This window comes from Lichenostomus cassidix, chromosome 1Ab (assembly GCF_008360975.1).
Source record: "Lichenostomus cassidix isolate B80296 chromosome 1Ab, HeHo_3.0, whole genome shotgun sequence".
Taxonomy (NCBI): Eukaryota; Metazoa; Chordata; class Aves; order Passeriformes; family Meliphagidae; genus Lichenostomus; species Lichenostomus cassidix.
In genome coordinates this window covers 10609211-10627295 of record NC_139481.1, presented here as the reverse complement: position 1 = coordinate 10627295, position 18085 = coordinate 10609211, and the positions used below count along the sequence as shown (strand labels likewise).

The following is an 18085-nucleotide window of genomic DNA, read 5'->3' as shown; positions in this document are numbered from 1 at the left end:
TCTGTTAAGGACCAAATTGCTTTTTCTAGGGCGAATTGAGCACCTCCTTATATAGAAAACAGCTAAAGGCCAGTAGAACAACTCCCACGAAGAGCTGTTACCTTATGAGAGAAGAACCACAGTTCAACTACCAGAGTTAACAAGCATCCTCTTGCAGCTCTGGGGTTGTACCTTGGTTTTGGGGTTTTTCTCTTCCTATTTTCTTACAAAACTAAGTTTTTCTGCCCAGTATTCATCTCACCATTCTAGATAGCAATAACATGTCTTATCTACATCCTCAACTGCTTTCTAAAGTACTTGTGGTCACTTCAGAAAACTTCAGCTTCTGGAACACTTTTATTTCCACTTTCTGAACCTCACACATCATCTGCCACTTTGATTACCTTTATCACATTCATTTTCCCTTTGTCTTCTCTCCTGGAAAAGAGCACAGAATGACCTTGCAGAGGTCCAGCACAAGTACGTATATTATTTAAGTTGAAGAAATGTGAAAAGAGCAACTCAGCTGATCCTGCAACTCATGCTGAGGTTTACACAGCAGCCATGCAGTGTCAGATATTACAGTAGTGGAATGCACCTGATGCTGGCTGCCAAATGCAAGGGACATTCAAGTTTTTGTGCAGTATTCTGAAAGTCCACTACAAGCGACAGAGAAAGGTATAACTGAACATGCCTGAGGTTGAACACTGGCCACAAAGTTTGGTTGGGGTTTCAGAGCTTCCTCAAATTTGGACCCTTTGATTCCTCACATCCTGGAAAAAAACAATATGACTTCTTTGTTACTTAATTTCATGCTGGTAGTAAGAATATTGATGGAAAAGAAGCGCTCACTTGCACAAGTATCAAGAAGTGGCAGTGCTTGGACTCTGGGCACTGTAGTTTTCTCCTTTATTTTCATTGGGATGGTTTCTGTATTACTCAGAAGTGGAAGGTGGGAGAGAGATTACTTTCTTTCATCCCCATTTGTTTCAGTTCTCCATTTCCATTTTTACCTGCACTTCTTCCACAGCAGAAAATTGCGGCATAGCATCACTGATGAGAAGACAAACACAATCTCCTCTAGAAAATAAAATTGTAAAATGTATTCCTAGAGTTCACATATCTTCCTGCAGAACTTTCTTCACTATTACATCGTATGTTGTGGAAACCATAATTTTAGTTAATACTTAACACTGAGTCAAAGCCCACATAATTTAAAAGCATAAACTACTGTGCACCATCTACAGATTTCCACTTTGAAAAAGTGGAATTCAAATGGAACCATAATAAAATGAGAAATATTTTCCAACAAGAGTAACCTTAGAAGACTAATTTAGAGAGAAAACATCAAATTTTACAGATCAGTATGAAACACCAAATAGAGACAGCAGTTTAGAGGCACGTGGAAGCTTATTTTTAATATCTAATCCTAGTGAGAGTCAACACAATAAAAAGGATACAGTTACCTGCTACTGAACAGCAGTGCACAGAAGTAATAAATCCATTTTCATCCAACAGTTTGTCAGCTTCCTTGCTGTACTTCAGCCTCTCAAAGCATGTGGTAGTTCAGCTCCCCAGAAGCTGCACCCAAACCCCTCTTAAACCATGTGCCATTCCACAAGGTACTGCAGCATCATTTCCACAGATTTAATTTACTCATTAGGGAAGCACCAGAGGAATCACCTTGTTACGCCTTTCATAAAAAGCTACTGCAGAAAAGCTGCTGTGTTTCAGAGCTGGTCTAACTGGGGATTTAGTGCAGGCGTAAACATTCTCCTTCAACGGAGGCAACCTTGACATCACTGGATTCACACTTTAAACCCAGTGAAAGAGGGGCAAATGGTTACACATTTCCTACTGCTACTTAAAGGATTACCCAGCAACAGCCCCAAACATTCCAAGACCTAAGTCCAACCTGGAAAGGTCACTCAGGAGCTTACAAAGCATGCTGGCATTGTTGGAGTGCAGAAACTTGTCTATAACAGTACAAATGTGGGTTTTCTCTGCTAAAATACATGCCATTTTTGTTCTCTGCCAAAGCAATCCCTCCAATCAAAGACTGCTACTTCTGTAAATTTATGACATCCAAGGTCTCTATTTTCACACCTAATAAATACCGCTATCAAAGCCCCATCTGAGAGACTACTGTGGTAGACCAGGTAAAACCAGCAAGTTGTATTTTAGAAGTATTCCAGCCTTACAAAACTACCAAGAGTGTGGTTTTTACTGATAATGTCATATAAGTACCTCCCCCAGCACATTATCTTTGCTCAGGCTGCTAGTTAGCAACATGCTGTCAAGGCAGAAGGAAGGAGTAGTTATTACAACAGCAGTTTGCAGAGAAGCAGAGCTATTTCCTACACATACTATCACAGGCTGGTATTCTCCAAATTCAGTTTCTTTTCTGGATAGAAACATCGGCAGCATCTTTCTGAGTGAGCACTTGGCAACTTCACGCTGGAAGCCATAATTCTCACTTACCTTCTACACCACAAACCCACTCGCTTTTAGAAGTTGACAACCAACACTTTCACCTACATTGCAGCCAAGATTTTTAAAAAAACTTGTTTGACACCGTCATCTCTCAGCTGGGTGTCCAACTTGACATATGCACATAAGACAACCAGTCTAAAGAAGGATGTATTTCTTAAAAAAAAAGCCTTCTAAAAATCCCACTTTGGGTTGTTCAGGGTTGGGTTGTCCAACAAATTGCCAGCACCTAAATATTTCAGCTAATTAGGCAGCACTCCCTTTAGCGTTGACATTACTGTTAATGAAGGTTTCTAAGACAACAAATATAGCTGTTTAGCTAGAAATAGATGTGAACTGCCTGCCCCCTCACCTACATCCCAGTGAAATCTCTTATGGCAAACACAGGCACTTTCTTAAAACAAATCACAGTCATGAGTGGAAGAAAAATGTTTCTTCTACAGCTGATCACTTCGCTGTGAAACCATCAGAGGGTCAAGGAAGCACTCCCAGGCTGTCCTGCAAGCAGTGCTGGTTTGGAGACCATCAATCCCCTTGACAGCACCCTAGGTTTTTGTTCTGCAGGCACCTCGTACATGTGAGGAAAGGGATTGTTTCTTGACAGCCCCAAGTAAAACACAAGAATTTAATTTAGTCCACAACCAAACAACTGGAAACAAGAAAAAAACTCTCTCTCTGTGGAAATGGTGATTATTGATTAAAGGAAAGAGGAAGAAAAGAGAGAGGAGAGGAGAGGAGAGGAGAGGAGAGGAGAGGAGAGGAGAGGAGAGGAGAGGAGAGAAGAGAAGAGAAGAGAAGAGAAGAGAAGAGAAGAGAAGAGAAGAGAAGAGAAGAGAAGAGAAGAGAAGAGAAGAGAAGAGAAGAGAAGAGAAGGGAATTTTAGTTAGAGACATGACATACTACCTTTAGTCAGAGAGAAGCCAAAAAAACTGCCTTAAACCCAGCACCCTACTCCTTAAGAGAGAGCATCGACTGTGAAGCTGCTGTTCTATTTCATAAACAGAGGTGTAGTCTGCCATTACCATTTTAGCTACTGAAAACATGCTATCCTTTCCATGGGTAACCAGCATCATTGCTCCACTTTATCCTCCAAGGGGGAGACTTGCACAACTACAAATCCCTACCAATCTGGCCCAGGGAACAGAATGTTGGGCTAAAGGGTTAAGAGACTTCCAAGCTTTTTGCCTCCAACCTGCAACATGACTATTGTTTGGCACTTCAGCTCTGCTTCTTTCACCCTCCTTCCCTCCCTGGGTCTCTCCCACCCACCACATCACCCTCAACAGGCACTCTGCCCAGGCTAGAAAGAGTTACAAAAAAGGGTTAACAAACAACCAGAGCAAGTCACAACCTTTATCAACTGAGAAATCACTTCTTCTGTCTCATGACAGTTACAAGGTCTCAAGCAGGAGCATGTGAGATGGAAAAGAAAGATCTTCCTTAGAAAATTTCTCAGCACAAGCACCACAAGGCAATGTCTTTTACTGCTTTTCCCCACCATTGGGCTTACAAACATCCCCCCCTGGGATTTTGATTACACAGCTTACTGCCTTCATGTTGCAACTACAGTTTAGAAGAATATAAATCTTAATATTCTTCTATTCAATCATTAAAGCACTGAAGCATAGATCCTCCATTTGAAGAGACACACCAAGGCTTTAGATACAGCCACAGTAACTCCAACTTCTCCCTTTCCTTTTGTTTTCTGTAAATTTTAAGAAATGCCCTCAACCTCAGGTTTCAGAGACACTGACAAGCAAGTACAAGGTAAGTATTACATCTTTACGTGCTGCATTCTTCACAGCATTTTCCTGAAGAAACATTTCTGATTCCGTTCAAAGTTTCTTACCAGAAGAGTAGACAGAGGAAGGACATGTCTACGCTTGATTTTCCCCTTTTGCCCCATTCAGACAAACATAGGGTGAAAAAGTGAAATCTGGAGTTTTCTTCATCTCTGTCAGTTGTAGAAAATAATTTAAATTGGAAAAATACTTGGAATACAAGTTGTGACACAAAAAAACCACAGACAACTCTGTGCTTATGTTTTTTTGTTAGTAAAGAAGAATTTATGTTATTTACAGGCCAGGTGGTGCTCCTGGCCATGTCACAGGAAGGAACAGAAGACAGCAGAGCTTCCAGGAATGAGACACCAGCCTGCTCCCAGTACAACTCTGACACTGCTGGCACCAACTACAGCAGCCTCAGAGCAACATATTAAAGTGAGCTTCAACACAGCAAGTCCAAGTTTTTAATCTCTTTATTTTGGAGAAATGTTACTTTAGAAATTAACTCATGACAGCAAAGTTGTAAAAGTGGCAAACAGCCTACTTGGGATCTTACACTTTGCTTGCCTTTCCACTTTTCCATTTGAGACTCACAATCACATTTTCGCAGCTGACTTCTAGGAGCAACTAGAGGCACTCAAGTGTGGAACAAATGCAAAAGGTATCATTCTTCCATTAAAAAATGCTTCTGCTGTGCCACAGGTTTAAGGCATTGTATTAAATGTACACACATGTGACTATTTAGATATCTATCACCAAATGAGTTAGTCTGACAGCTGTTGAACAGAAGAAACTGAAAAATCTCATAAGAATTATTTTGGTCCTGTAACATTTTTAAAGCACCTAATGCAAACCTTTAAATCTTTGTTCCTTTATTAACTGAAAGGGAAAAAAAACCACTTATGAAGAGCAATCAAGACTGAATCTGAAGAGTCAGAGCAAAGAATTCAGCATAACATAATCTATGCTTTTAATTTTAAAGATTGAAGATGATGAAATCAGTTCCCCTTTAATCATATAAAACATGGGCTACTAACAATTCAAATGATGCTTTGAGTAGTGTTTAGTCACCCTTGTTATGAAAAACATGGGTCATCTGTTCAGACCTTCACTATTTAGGCAGAATTAAACTACTCATTAAAAACAAACAAACAAACAAGAAAAAGGTACTTCAACATTCCTACAAAGTATATAAAAAGCTGGATCATCATTATTATACAGAGCTTTATCTCCAAGTTGTACCGCCATGAGCTTGCTGCATTCCTTCTGGAAGGATGAGATCAGGCAATTGCTAAGCAGGAGTGAGCCTCATGAGACAATAAACTCATCTCCTCAAGACTGATTATTTCAATCACACTGAACACCCTGTGTATTATTATGGAGCACTGGGTTTTATGGAAATTCAAAACCCACCTCCCAGGGTCCTTTAAGGTAGGTAAGTAAACATATCCCATATTGGAAATAAAACACTGTTAGACATTCAAGATCTCCTGTATCTGCTCTCCAATGAAGCAGAGGAAAAGATTTCCAGTGAAATCCTTTGCAGCTCTTAGCAGAATGTTATAAACTCACTTCAAAACACTTCCCTCATCTTGATGATGTTTCGGCATCTCCAGGCAATTAAATCAAGTTCTTCATAGTGCAAAGACAGCTCAAGCTTTATTGGCATTTTAATCTACTTCTCAAGCTCCTGTTGATAACATAAAACCTTGCAAGACAGGACCAAGAATTCCCAATACACTTCTGCCTTTTATCCACGCTTCGCAGTTAGACATGCAAACAGAGCTTGGAGCTAAAACTACCTACATTACTTCCAGACGTAGATAATCAGAAGTAATCTAACTTCCACCTCCATGTGCTCAAAGGAAACCTCACCCAAGCATTCACCGATGTTCCTACAGAAGACCCTACATGATGCAGAACCAACAAATTGAAAAAGTGGGGGGAACTCCTAGCACAATATTCCTGATACTTGAAATCATTCTGGGCATGAAGCCAGGACAATTACTGACATGGGGCCTTTGCATGGGAGCTTATGAAGAGCTAGGTCACTATTGAACCATGAAGATTTTTATCACCCAAACACAAACAGCAAAACCAAGGGCAGTCAGCCTGATTCACTGAGCACATCTTTCCTGAAGAAGAGGGACAGAAAGCCCAATGATGTCATTTTCCAGAAAGAAACCCAACAGAGTTCAACAGATTAGGTCACCTGAAATGCACTTCTGCACATCCAGCACACTGCTGTACCTAGAAACAACCCAGAATGCTTAAAATGTGAAGGACTGATGATTGCCTGCTTTCCTTTCTGACATAAGAAAGAAAATTATGCAAAAAATATTCTGAAACACCAAATGCAGCCCCTATACCAGCACTAGTAGCTGTTTCTTCACTGCTGTTGCAGGACAGATCTGATTCCAAAACAAACTGCTCTTCATATCACAACACATTACATGCCAGCAAAATACTACGTTCACCTAAAGGGATTTAACTTGTGGTCCCTAAGGAAATATGCCTAGGGAACCTCCACAGTAGGAAGATAGAGAATATTACTGTTTTCAGAGTTCAATTTCTGCGCAGTGCTAGTACACTGTCTGTACTAGAGACCAGGCAAACCAAAATGACAAGAACTCCAGTTTTAAGGCCTTGAAATTGCACAAAACAGTACATATTTTCACACACATAATTCATGCCTTAAACAGTAACAATTCAGGGGGAAAAAATTACCTAGGATTGTTGGTGCACCTGATTAACTTCACCCAACAGAACTGCTGCTGCAGTGTGCCCAGGTGACCACAACTCCTCCACAGCAGCAGCATGATGCTCTATCTGCTGTTCCTGTATCTTGTACCCTGCATTTTATTTCCTGCACAGAGAAAAGTAATCAATACATTCTTTACAACCACACACCTCCCAAAAAAGAGCAACCTTCATTCCCTGCCATTTACCCTGTTTAACCCAAGGGACTGCAGACAGATAAAAACAGCTTGTTTCACATACTTTTGAAATACTTTCTACTGTCTGTAGAAAGCAGCTTCAATATTCCATGGGTTCCTGACACTGTGAATTGATTTTGTACAGACTTTCTCCTTCTACCTTATCGCTCACTTCCTGGTAATATTTAAAACATCAGTGAGCTGCTACCTGATCCTACTTGAGCCAGTTGACAAGGATAAGTAGATGCAACAGCTCTGCACAGCCTGATCCTACAGGGACACTCCTACGCTTGACTGTAGCAGTGACAGGATGTGATCCCAGGACACAAAGCCCTAGGGCAAGCAGAAACACATTCCCATCCCCTGGCCAAAGCCACTGGTTCTAAGAATTTGCTCCACCTGGGGTTTCTCCTACACCACCCCATCCAAGCACTCAGCTGCACATCAAATGTCCACATGCATTTTTTGACTGCAGAAATTTCTTCCAGAAATTTTTTCCATGCCAGGCAATTTAAAACAAACAAACAAACAAACTTCACTCCTTTAAAATCATCTTCCCCATCTACTTATTAAAAAGAGAAAAAGAAAAAAAATCACGATACCCACTTTCCCACTGGCATTTCTTTGTTATTTGCTCATCTTTCTCCAACTACAAATCTGAGGGTCAATACCCAGGGTGAACCGGTTAAATCACTTTGACTTCAAAGTATCTATTTTTAACTCTGATTTAAATACTCTGTTCTGATGTTGCTTTGCATTTGCACTTTCCAGAACTTTTCCTGAAAAGAAATACAGATTCTTCCTGGTTGGAATGTTGTGGGGGGTATTTTTGTTTGTTTTTGACTAATTAGGAAGCTACTTTAAAAATACTTTTTTATTTTACTATTTATAAGTTTCTTACATTAGTATATCTTTTTCTCTTCAGTATTTGATTATACATTTTAGTGAACATTTAACATTCATTACCTGCAAAATATAAATACAGCAAAAGAAATAGTGCAAATATTAAGGTAAAAGTAAAAAAAATATTTTAAACTGAAATCAAATTCTTCTAAATTAAACTCATTACAGGCCACATTACCCATAGTTGGTGAATTTGGTTGTATACGTCCCTCAAGTATTTTTTACGACAGATGTGATTTTCATACCTTCTTGTTACTGACAAATCAAAAGAAAAAAAAAAGGTTCGCAGCTTTTGTAGTTTCTCACCTTTGACTGCACAATTCCCTGAACTAACCCCAAGAAGAATCGCAAATGTTTTGTGTCTGCAGGAAAGTGACTCCTGTCAAACCAGTTCTGTGCTGCAGTAAATTCTCTGCAGACACTTCCACCTACTCTGTGGATACACTTTCTTCCGAGTTATAGAAGCAAATGTATCCTTCTTGAACATTGTAATTTAATTAAAAGTTACTACACTGTGAAAAAGTTAAGGCCTGAATCTAGTACTTTCAAATCCAAAGTATTAATTCAGTCTCATTTTAATTCTTCATTTTAACCTCTTTTGTTTTCCAAAAATTTCTTCTCCTGTTCTTCATCCCTCTACCCACATGATGTTTCTATCACAGGGACCAGGATTTACTGTGTGGCACCTCACCTTGCCTTCCGTCAGGAAGGCTAAAGAATTCTTTCCAGGACTTACTCATCATGGCAATGTGGCCCATGAATCACAGCACAGTCTTTTCTCACATGATGAGCCTCGAGGTTCATGCATAGCTGCACAAACAAGTCCAGGCAACCCTGTGGCTTTGAGGATGAACATTCCTGCTTCGCTGCCCCCACAGCAAGCACGCCCTCCTCTCCTCAAGAGCCTTCAAGTCCCAGGACAACCCCACTACCACCAGGAAAGCAAGCACAGGAAACTCTTCATGACAGGTAAGACTATTGGGTCTCTTCTCTGCTGGCACCTGGGACAGGTTCTCATTACACACCTCAGTTTGCAGCTCCTTGCTAAAGCCCCGTGTGCTACACTGACAGGGCAGTCACCTTCTTTTCAGGATCCCTACAACCTCTCAATTTTTCATTCACTATGTGTCTCCACTAATGACCAGCCACAGTTCAAGAGATTGTTTGGATCTACCTATCTGTTTTTTCTTACTCATTCTACACTCCAATACAAATAAAATCACACCTCCATCCAAACCCACTCTGCTACTCTAAGGCAGGGCAAATTGTCACTGAAGACAGAAAGACAAGGAAGCTAAGCATCTGAAAATGTTACACAGTACTATCAGGAACCACCAAAACTAAAACAACCCAGTTCAGGGCTTTGCCCAAAAGCTAACTTCAGAGTCTTACACGCAGCCTGGCTGAGGAGACACACAGCACGTCTCTCACTCCCTCAGGAGCAGAAATATTTTGCCAGAGAAATGTTGCAACCAACAGCACTTCAGAGGGAGCTTAGTGCACAAGACCAGAGCAGTACTGTCCAACTGGTTGACACAAACATCCAGCCAAGAATTCTTGGAGAGACATCACCCTTTGCAGCTTGGTAAGGAGTCACACATGAGTCATTATTTTGAAGTGCTACATTTTGTACATTACACAAACAGGATATTACACTAAATCCCACCACACAAGGGGATTTACATTTTTGGACAAAGCCTGTCCAAATGCTTGTGTGATATTCTTGAAACAAAGCAATTCCTCTCACCAAACCTCAGTGTCAGCAAAAACAGCAGCTTCCTCCTTAGTTGGGCTCACTCCTAGGAAATACATGAAAGGAGAGAGAATGGCCAAGCTATGACCCAGTGAGCCCCATTTTATTGTCGAGGAGTTAGCAGCACTCAGAGAAAAAACACGGTTGGAGTCTTTGCCAACTGATTTGAAGGGAACTAAAGAACAACAGGTTTCACCTGCTGAAACAGCTCAAAAGGATATGGTCACGACAAAAAGCACCACCATAAAACTAAAACCATCCGTGGCTGTGCAGGTCCTGCAGCCCCTCAGGTGAAATGTCACCCAGGCACAAAAGGCAGACAAAACCTCTGTGTTAACCACCTGAAACCAGAGTACTACTGTGACTATTTTAATGAGTTCTGAACTTGAGGAAAAACCTTCGTATCTGATGTGCTGCCAGAAGCCAGCACACTCCAGAACAGCTCAGGCTATTCCAGCTGTGTTGCATGTCTTGCAACAGCACTCACTAGTACAGAGCAGACATGCATGAGTTTGAGCCACAGAGTGACACCTCAGGTTAATCTACAGTTTCTACTGAGCACCACTCCAAAAGCTCAGTGTTTTTCCTAAGGCAGGTATTTAAACAATTTACTAACCTGGTAATAAATCACAGCACAGGGGAAATGACAACGTTAACTGGGAATGACAACGTTATGGATCAGGGAACACGCAGCACACTGCAAAATGCACATCTCCACACAGGGGCGGACATACATGGGCAATTGTCCACAGCCAGCAGCAGCCCCACAGTGCCACTAGCTAAGCAGATCTCCCGAGGCTTTCAAGTCTTTACCTGGTAGAAGAGACATACAATGTCCTCTTCCTCGTGTGACTATCCCAAAGCTACTCAGCAGGACTTCTCATGATGGGCTACTGAGCATGTGTGTTCAAACACAAGCAGAGAGGGAGTATTGGCACGGTCTTATCAGCTACCACAGTTCTTCCCTTTTCCAGTTTCAGCAAAAGAAAGTGATGGTTATATTTCTCTTCCTGGGACTCTTTATTTCACATTCAAACATGATATGGCCAAACATGACCCGACAGAAGCTTTCCAATGAATGGAATCTCACAGGCATTTAGATCTTGCAAGCTTTTCCCTGTTTTGTTTACAATTCCTTTGCCACAGCATTTTACTTACTTTATTAGAACCTGTAACATTTCAACACTACATTAAAGCCCAGAGAGCCAATTCCATTAGAAAAAAGCATAAAGAACTAAGAATCATTTCTGCTTGTTCACACAAGATTTCATTCTGTGGTAAAGCAAAAGGAAAGAACAGAGAGCCCATTCCTTCCCAAGGAGACCACAGCAACCACTGGCAGACTAACTAGCATAAAGACAGAGAACCAGGGATTCCCCACGTCAATCCACACCTCACAGACTGTGAAACCTGAATAAGACCTTATTCTGCGCTTTTAACAAAGACTCAAAAATGGAGGAGACTTTTGGGGCCTTATAAAGGAGCTGAGCAGGGAGAAGTCATTAATAAAGGCCCCATGGAAGGAACGAGTGTTGCACATCACTGTTCTCCCTTTCAAGCTCTGCCCCTGCAAGGACTTCTGGATATTCATCCATTTAGAACACAGGTCCAGTCCTGGAAGCTTTGAATAAGGTAGACAGGAATTTTGGATGTGAAGAACAATTTCCATGATCTCCTACCGCTGCATATAAAAATGAGTAATTTCTATTCATTAGTCTGGGCAGAAGAGTTTCTTGATGTGAATGATTTTGGTTAAGGAGCTGCCATACTATTCTGTTGGCTAAAGTCGACTGAATTTCAACCTGAAACTTTTGTTTTACAGTGCATAAGCTTTGCCAAAAGCTAAATAAAGATGTGCCATGTGAAACCTGCATCAACCGAGATGAAAATAAACAAGGCAGAAAGCTAAAGAAAACCTCCGTGGCTTAAAAAACTTAACCGACCTGCTGCAGCCACAACATTCTGTGCTTACTAGACCATGGCAAGCGGCGTGAAGTCATTTAGCCAGAGAAGGGAGGTGCCAGGCTCAGAATCTCTAGAGAGCGTCTGAGAGCCGCACAAGAGCGAGCATCGGCAAGAGGCACCGAAAATCGGTTCCGTTTGCATCCCAAAACACACGATACGTCGTTTGCACTTAAAAAATACACTACGGGCTGATGTGCGCGGTGCCTTCAGACCATCTTTCTCCAAGGGCATTTCAGACAATGGAGCAGGGCTGAGCCCGGCGCTGAGGGGCTCGGCACGGCAGGAGGGCCTGTCCGTGTGGGACACACAACAGGTGCTGACAGCCGCCGGGCTCCGCGGGCCGGGCTGCCTCTCCCGGGGCTCGGGCCGCTCCCGCCCGCCCCGCCCGACTCACCGAGGCCGCTGATGTCGTGCCGCAGCCCGGCGCGGCTCCGCTCCTCCGCTATCGCCCGCAGCATGTGCCGCAGGGAGCGGTCGGGCTCGCCGTCCGCCTCCCCGTCCCTCCGGGCACAGGCCATGCTGCCGCCGCCGCCGATGAGCTCATGTCAGGCCGCCGCGGAGGCGGCACCCGGCGCTCCCGACTCGGGAATGGCCAGGAGCCCTGCTGGTCCCGCCGCCCCGGCCGATTCCCCCTCGGCGAGTTTCCTGGGCGTCGCCGCCGAGCCCCCCGAGACCCCGCGATCGCTGCCACCGGCGCTGCCCGGCCGCGCTCCGCCGCTTCCTGCTGCTGCGGCCGCGGGGCGGGACCGGCGGGATGGGAGCCGCCCGAACCCGCCCACGGGGCGGACCTGCCACCCACCGTCATCCCGGGCACCCATCCTGCATCCTGACATCAGCCAGCATCCCGGGAAACCCATCCTGCATCCCTGACCGTGCATCCAGCATCCCTGACCGTGCATCCTGCATACTGGGCAACCCATCCTGCATCCCTGACATCAGCCAGCGTCCCGGGAAACCCATCCTGCATCCCTGACATCAACCAGCATCCCTGACCATCCATCCTGCATACTGGGCAACTCATCCTGCATCCCTGACATCAGCCAGCATCCCTGAAAACACATTCTGCATCCCTGACATCAACCAATATCCTGAGAAACACATAGTCCTGCATCCCAGACCATCCATCCTGCATGCCTGACAATCCATCCTGCATCCCTGACATCAACAGCATCCTGGGAAACCCACATAGTCCTGCATCTCTGACATCTAATGACTGTTTTCAGTCAGGCTTTCTGGAAACCTTCTTCGCTGTCTTTCCTTCTCACTGTGTCCCACAGATTTATCTACTGTCACTGCAGGCAGATCTCTCCTGCCCACCCCATTGATGTCACAGATGAGCTGCTGCTTCCTTCTTGCTCTCCCATTCCCCACGTGTCCCCTGTAGGGACAAAACCCAACCTACGGAGTCCACTGAAGTCTCCACCAAGATCTGAATCACCTCTTCCTTAGCATTAGAACCTCTTGTTGTGTAAATCAGGAATGGGTGATCTCAGGGAATAACTTAGTTTGTGCTGCAGAGATTGGATCCCATGTCCTTCTGCTGCTGCTGGTAGTTGTCCCCAGCAGATTCCAACAATGGTGAAAACTCGCTCAGAAATTCAGGATTTTCCAAGCCCAAGCTGGAGAACAGTACCTCCACTTGCTCAGTTTTCCTGCAAATAATTTGCTCAACATTTTTTTGTTTATAATATTGCTTTATGCTCTCCTTAGTAAAGGCTTAGGCAGCCTATTCTCTCTGAAGCCCCATTTGAAACTTGGCAGACCTTGCAAGTGGTGGTGGGGAGGAGCAAAAGGGTCAGAGGACTTCGAGTTGACAGCATCTGAGAGTTGAGCTTTTTGCTTTTTGCTACAGCGTAATAAGAAAGAAAACTTTTCAAATTCTGTACGACCATTCTCCAAAATGGCATACATTTACCTCATGTACCAATTTCAGTTTCACGTCAGCTTTTGATACCAATAAACTAACACACCTGCTGAATGCAGTTTACAGCCATGCCCCCATTTCACATGACAGCAATATAGATTAATATTTTCTGTGGAAGGCCTTTCTGCTGAATTGGACAGAGACAAGAAATTTGAAGTCGATGCAGCATTTTGCTAGTAAAATTTCCGGTTCTTTCACAAAGCAATAGAAAACAGGGATATACAATCTCAGGACTTAAGCACCTCTTCCATTGTGAAATCTGATTTCTTGGAGAAAATGAATGTTTGCAGTCCCGTGCTAGTCCTGTAAATGCATTCATGAGAGTTATTTATCCCATGGGGAAGAGCAGCACACAACTGTTCCGTACTGTTACCCTCCAAGTTGTTCCTGACAGTGTCAGGAGGAAGGACCCTCTCTGCTACCAGAGAAGCCACAGTCTCACTTCCCTAACATCCTGCTGATTAGTCTTTCCCCTGCAGATTGCTGCTGGATCCCAACAGCACTGTCATGCTGGGGGCACATGGGAACACTTGTGTCCCCAGCCAGTGGACAACCCTGCAGCAGTTTCTCCAGAGTTGCCAGGAGTTCAGCCTCTGCTGAGCCCTGAACACTACCTGTAAAGTTCCTACCACCCTGCTTTAAAAAACCAACCAAGGAAATCTGCTGCTGCCCTGTCCAGGCCTTCTATAAAGCCCCACCCTACCTTTGACTTTCTCTGGCTTCCATCAAACAGGCCCAAGGACAAAATATGCAGCTGTTTTCCTTCCTCTAGGTTTCCTGAGCCAAGCATACCTCCCAGTAGATCACAGCACTTGATCAGAAAACAGAGGAATAACGTTTAGAATAAAGTCCCACCTTAGAGGGACTATAGATTAAGTACCCTTAGGATCAGTTAGAATCCTAGAATGCTAATTGATTTTGTTTTTTACAGATCCCATGGTACATTGTGAAACAAGAAACCACTCTGTGTAGCCAAATTCTTGTCAGAGAGGGGGCTTTGTATCTGATCTTTACATATTGGTCCTAAAGGTCCTCACCAACACTTAGCACAATGTTATAATGGGTATTGTTATAACAGGAGCACTGTGTGACCAGGCATGCTCTCACTGAACTCAATTACACACAAAATTCTGTGTCTTACAAAGGGGTAATGGGTGTTACAGTCCCGAGGGCTCTAAAAATCCTTAATGGCCCTGATCAACCCCCTGGGGCCTCCTTTTCCCCAGGCTGGGGTCTCTACACAAGCTCAGCCCTGAGGCCCTTTGGAAGGAGGGGAGTGGTCTCTGGGTGTGTCTCAGCTGTGGCTGCTGTTGCTCTGGTTCCTGAGCTGCAGGCTGCTCACTTAGCTCAGCCCTGGACCTGCTTCCAGACCCTGCAGGCACCTTTGGCCTTGGGCTCTGGTTTGCCCTGTTCCCTCCCTGTGGTTCTGTCCTGCTGAGCTGTGGGTCACAAAGGCCCTGCCAGCCTGGGAGGTTTTATACCGCACAGTGCCCTGACTATAGATTCCTGTGCTTTCTTACATAATAATGCGCTTCATGTCCTAATGTAAAATAAACATATTGATCAGCAAGATGGATAGGCTTTGGGGCAGAGGCTGGGCTGGATTAATCTTTGTAACTTAGGATGTGTGCTCCATATAGCAGAAAGGTAAATCCAAAAGCCTTAGACTTGTTAAAAATACCTAACTGGCCTAATGTTGTGGGGTGTGTCTTTTGCACCAGTCAATAACAGTCAGCTTCGCTACACAAAAGCCGTAGAAGTTATTAATATAAGGCTATATTTTTCTTACTATATTAATTTTAGTAGTAGCTAATGGTGATAGCCTGCAGTGTGTGCTAACAAGACCACATGAGGTGTGAATATCTAATGGTGAAAATGAGTTTGCAAGTTGGCAAATACAGGCTTATTGAATGCATTTGAGTGTCTGTCCGATGGTTGTGCCCTACACGGCACGTACCTGGAAGTCCTGCCCCTGCCAAACCTGCATGGCAACTTACAGCCTGTCACAGACCAGCAATACTTGTGTGCTTCAAGCTCTCTGTGTGCATAAACTATTGCAGGAGCAGACTTTGTAACTCTGAAGCTTTGGAAGTTCTATTCAATCCATTAAAAACATGCAAAGTACCCCTATTTTTCTCATATCTTCCTTTACTGATAATAAGAAATTATGATTAATAACAGCTATATGTAGCAAATGAATGTTGTATCTAGCTTAAAGACACAGGGCATGAAATGCAGTTTTTTGAGGAAGAGATTAAGCAATCTAAAAATTCTAATCCTATTTTAGTCTTAAATTGGGATATTGCTATCTTTAGCAGTCTGCTGTTCTGCTGGGGGCATGCCTATGGGTCAGTGGCTATCCAGGCAGTTTATATGCAAAAAGGAATTCTGCAATCTTAATTGCCTCCCTAACTGTATCAAGGCATTCTGACTTTGGACATGGCAGTTTGGGGCCTCCCATTATGAGCTGTGTTAAATTGGCCAGCTTGAAAGATAACTCAAAATTACTTCTGGAACTTCTTAGTGTTCAGCACAGGCCTAATTTTGCTCCCAAGATTAAATACTACATTACTGTAAGTTTTATCTACGGAATGTTACAAGATCTTTTTTCATCTAAAATAATTCTTTGGAGTTAGACCTCTGAATGCACAGCAGAATACTTAAGGTCATGCAATTTTGAAGTTAGAGGTGTTCTGTTTAGTTTTCTTTTGCCCTTCTCCCTTTCTTTGTAGCACTCTTGTCACCCCTGCCCCTACTTTCATCAGTTCATTGCCATGGGTTATACTGAATGGAAGACAGAGGTGCTCAGACTTGCACTGAAGGAGTATAAACACATCTGAACTTGTATGAAGAGCTTTCAGCCCAGTCTGATCCTTCTGCTCTTCAGCCAAAACCACTGAGCCTTCTGCATCTGAGCCTTTTATCCCAGGTTGTTCCTTTGCTGTTCCTGAGAGGATAATTATCTCAGTAGGAGTGACATATGAACTGTAGCCTTTGCAAAAACAGACTTCTGAGCTTTATAAGCTGCTTACACAGAATCCATGTCTCAGTGTTTTCCTTGAGCTGTGCTTGTATTGTACCTAGAAAGCCCTTACCACTTACAAACCCAGCCCAAGCTCTTCATCAGCTCACCAAATCTGAAGTTGAAGAAGGAACTATTCTTTCATGTAGCTGAGCTCTTGGATAAGAGGAAATGGGGCAGTGCCCTGACAAAGGCAAGCTCCTTGCAGGAAAAAAGGAGGCCCTGCCAGGCTGGGTAGGGCTTTCCATTTAGGGCATGGGGTTCTGCTGAAAAAAACTGAGCTACCTGGAAGTCACCTCAGAGAGAAGAGGTGATCAGGAGCTTGCACAGGCTGAGTATCTGCTGAGAAGTCTGTCCCAGGGAGTGACACAGCATTGCTTTCCACAGTAATCTTACTTGATGCAAGTATATTTCTTAATTCCTTGACATGTTACCTTACCTGTGTCTCACCCTTTTGTGTCTGCGCTCTTCAGCCTCTGTGGGTTACAGGCTTTGAGTTCATAGGTAGCAATTGCTAAAGAAACATTCAGCACCTCTTGGAGACAGGATTTCAAAGTGTGAGGGTGTAAGCCTGCTAAAGTGTTACCTGTGTCCTCTGAGAGGACAAATCTGGTGGGAGAGCATTGGGTGGTGAGGCTACAGGGCTCAGTGAGGCGAGGCAGGGCTGGAGCTGACCTTGTGTCACACCGAGCTGGGAATGTGTGTGTTTGCTGTCCACTTCAGGTGGTGCTCAAGGCTTATGCAAGACCTGTTTGTAACCACAAAGAACAGCTTTCTGCCTTAAGAAGAAAATTAAATCCCAACAGGCAGTAACAGAAGGTATAAAAAACTACTCCAGAGAAGTGATCAAATCATGCAAAGTTTGTAAAGAATGCAGTGATTAAGTCCTTAATTCTTTTGGGAAAAGATATGTGATAACTTTCTAAAAATAAACTGACTTTCTAAATAATTCTGTTGTCATTTGGAAATGAGGTTTTTTAACTCCTGAATTAGTGTCTACACCTCTAGAAATACAGGGGCAAAATCAAATCTAAGTATGGCTAAGAACCCTATGACTGCAACTAGTCATGATGTAGTCTTTTATTTTTATTAGAAATGTCTAAACAATAGAAATATCTAGGTATTTTAGAAATATCGAGCCAAAAGGCTGTTTGAAAAGTTTACCATTTTGGTAGTAGATTGATTTTATTTTACTGGTTTTAATGCTATGTTAATTACACTATATTGCATAGTTATGTTAGTATTTCAGTATTAATGAACATCAGTTAGCATTTTTAATAACAGGCAAAATAAGAAAAAAATCTGTGAGCACAGAGCAAAAGAAATTGC

The 18085-nt window shown here is 43.2% G+C and overlaps 1 protein-coding gene and 1 long non-coding RNA gene across 4 annotated transcripts in view; one reads left to right on the top strand and one right to left on the bottom strand.

The window, feature by feature from the left end:
• The window catches only part of LOC146442924 (uncharacterized), a 300193-nt gene that overhangs the window by 182573 nt on the left and 99535 nt on the right, over positions 1-18085 (top strand). The gene's annotated exons all lie outside the window — the stretch shown is intronic.
• The window catches only part of KIAA0930 (KIAA0930 ortholog), a 92524-nt gene that overhangs the window by 44269 nt on the left and 30170 nt on the right, over positions 1-18085 (bottom strand). The window contains exon 1 of one of the 3 annotated variants that reach the window (XM_085049752.1): positions 12205-12545. The exons of the other annotated variants lie outside the window; for them this stretch is intronic. Coding sequence (XP_084905878.1) covers positions 12205-12328 — 124 coding nt within the window. The 5' untranslated portion in view covers positions 12329-12545. Of the gene's footprint in view, positions 1-12204; positions 12546-18085 lie in introns of those variants that run through there. 3 annotated transcript variants of the gene reach the window in all.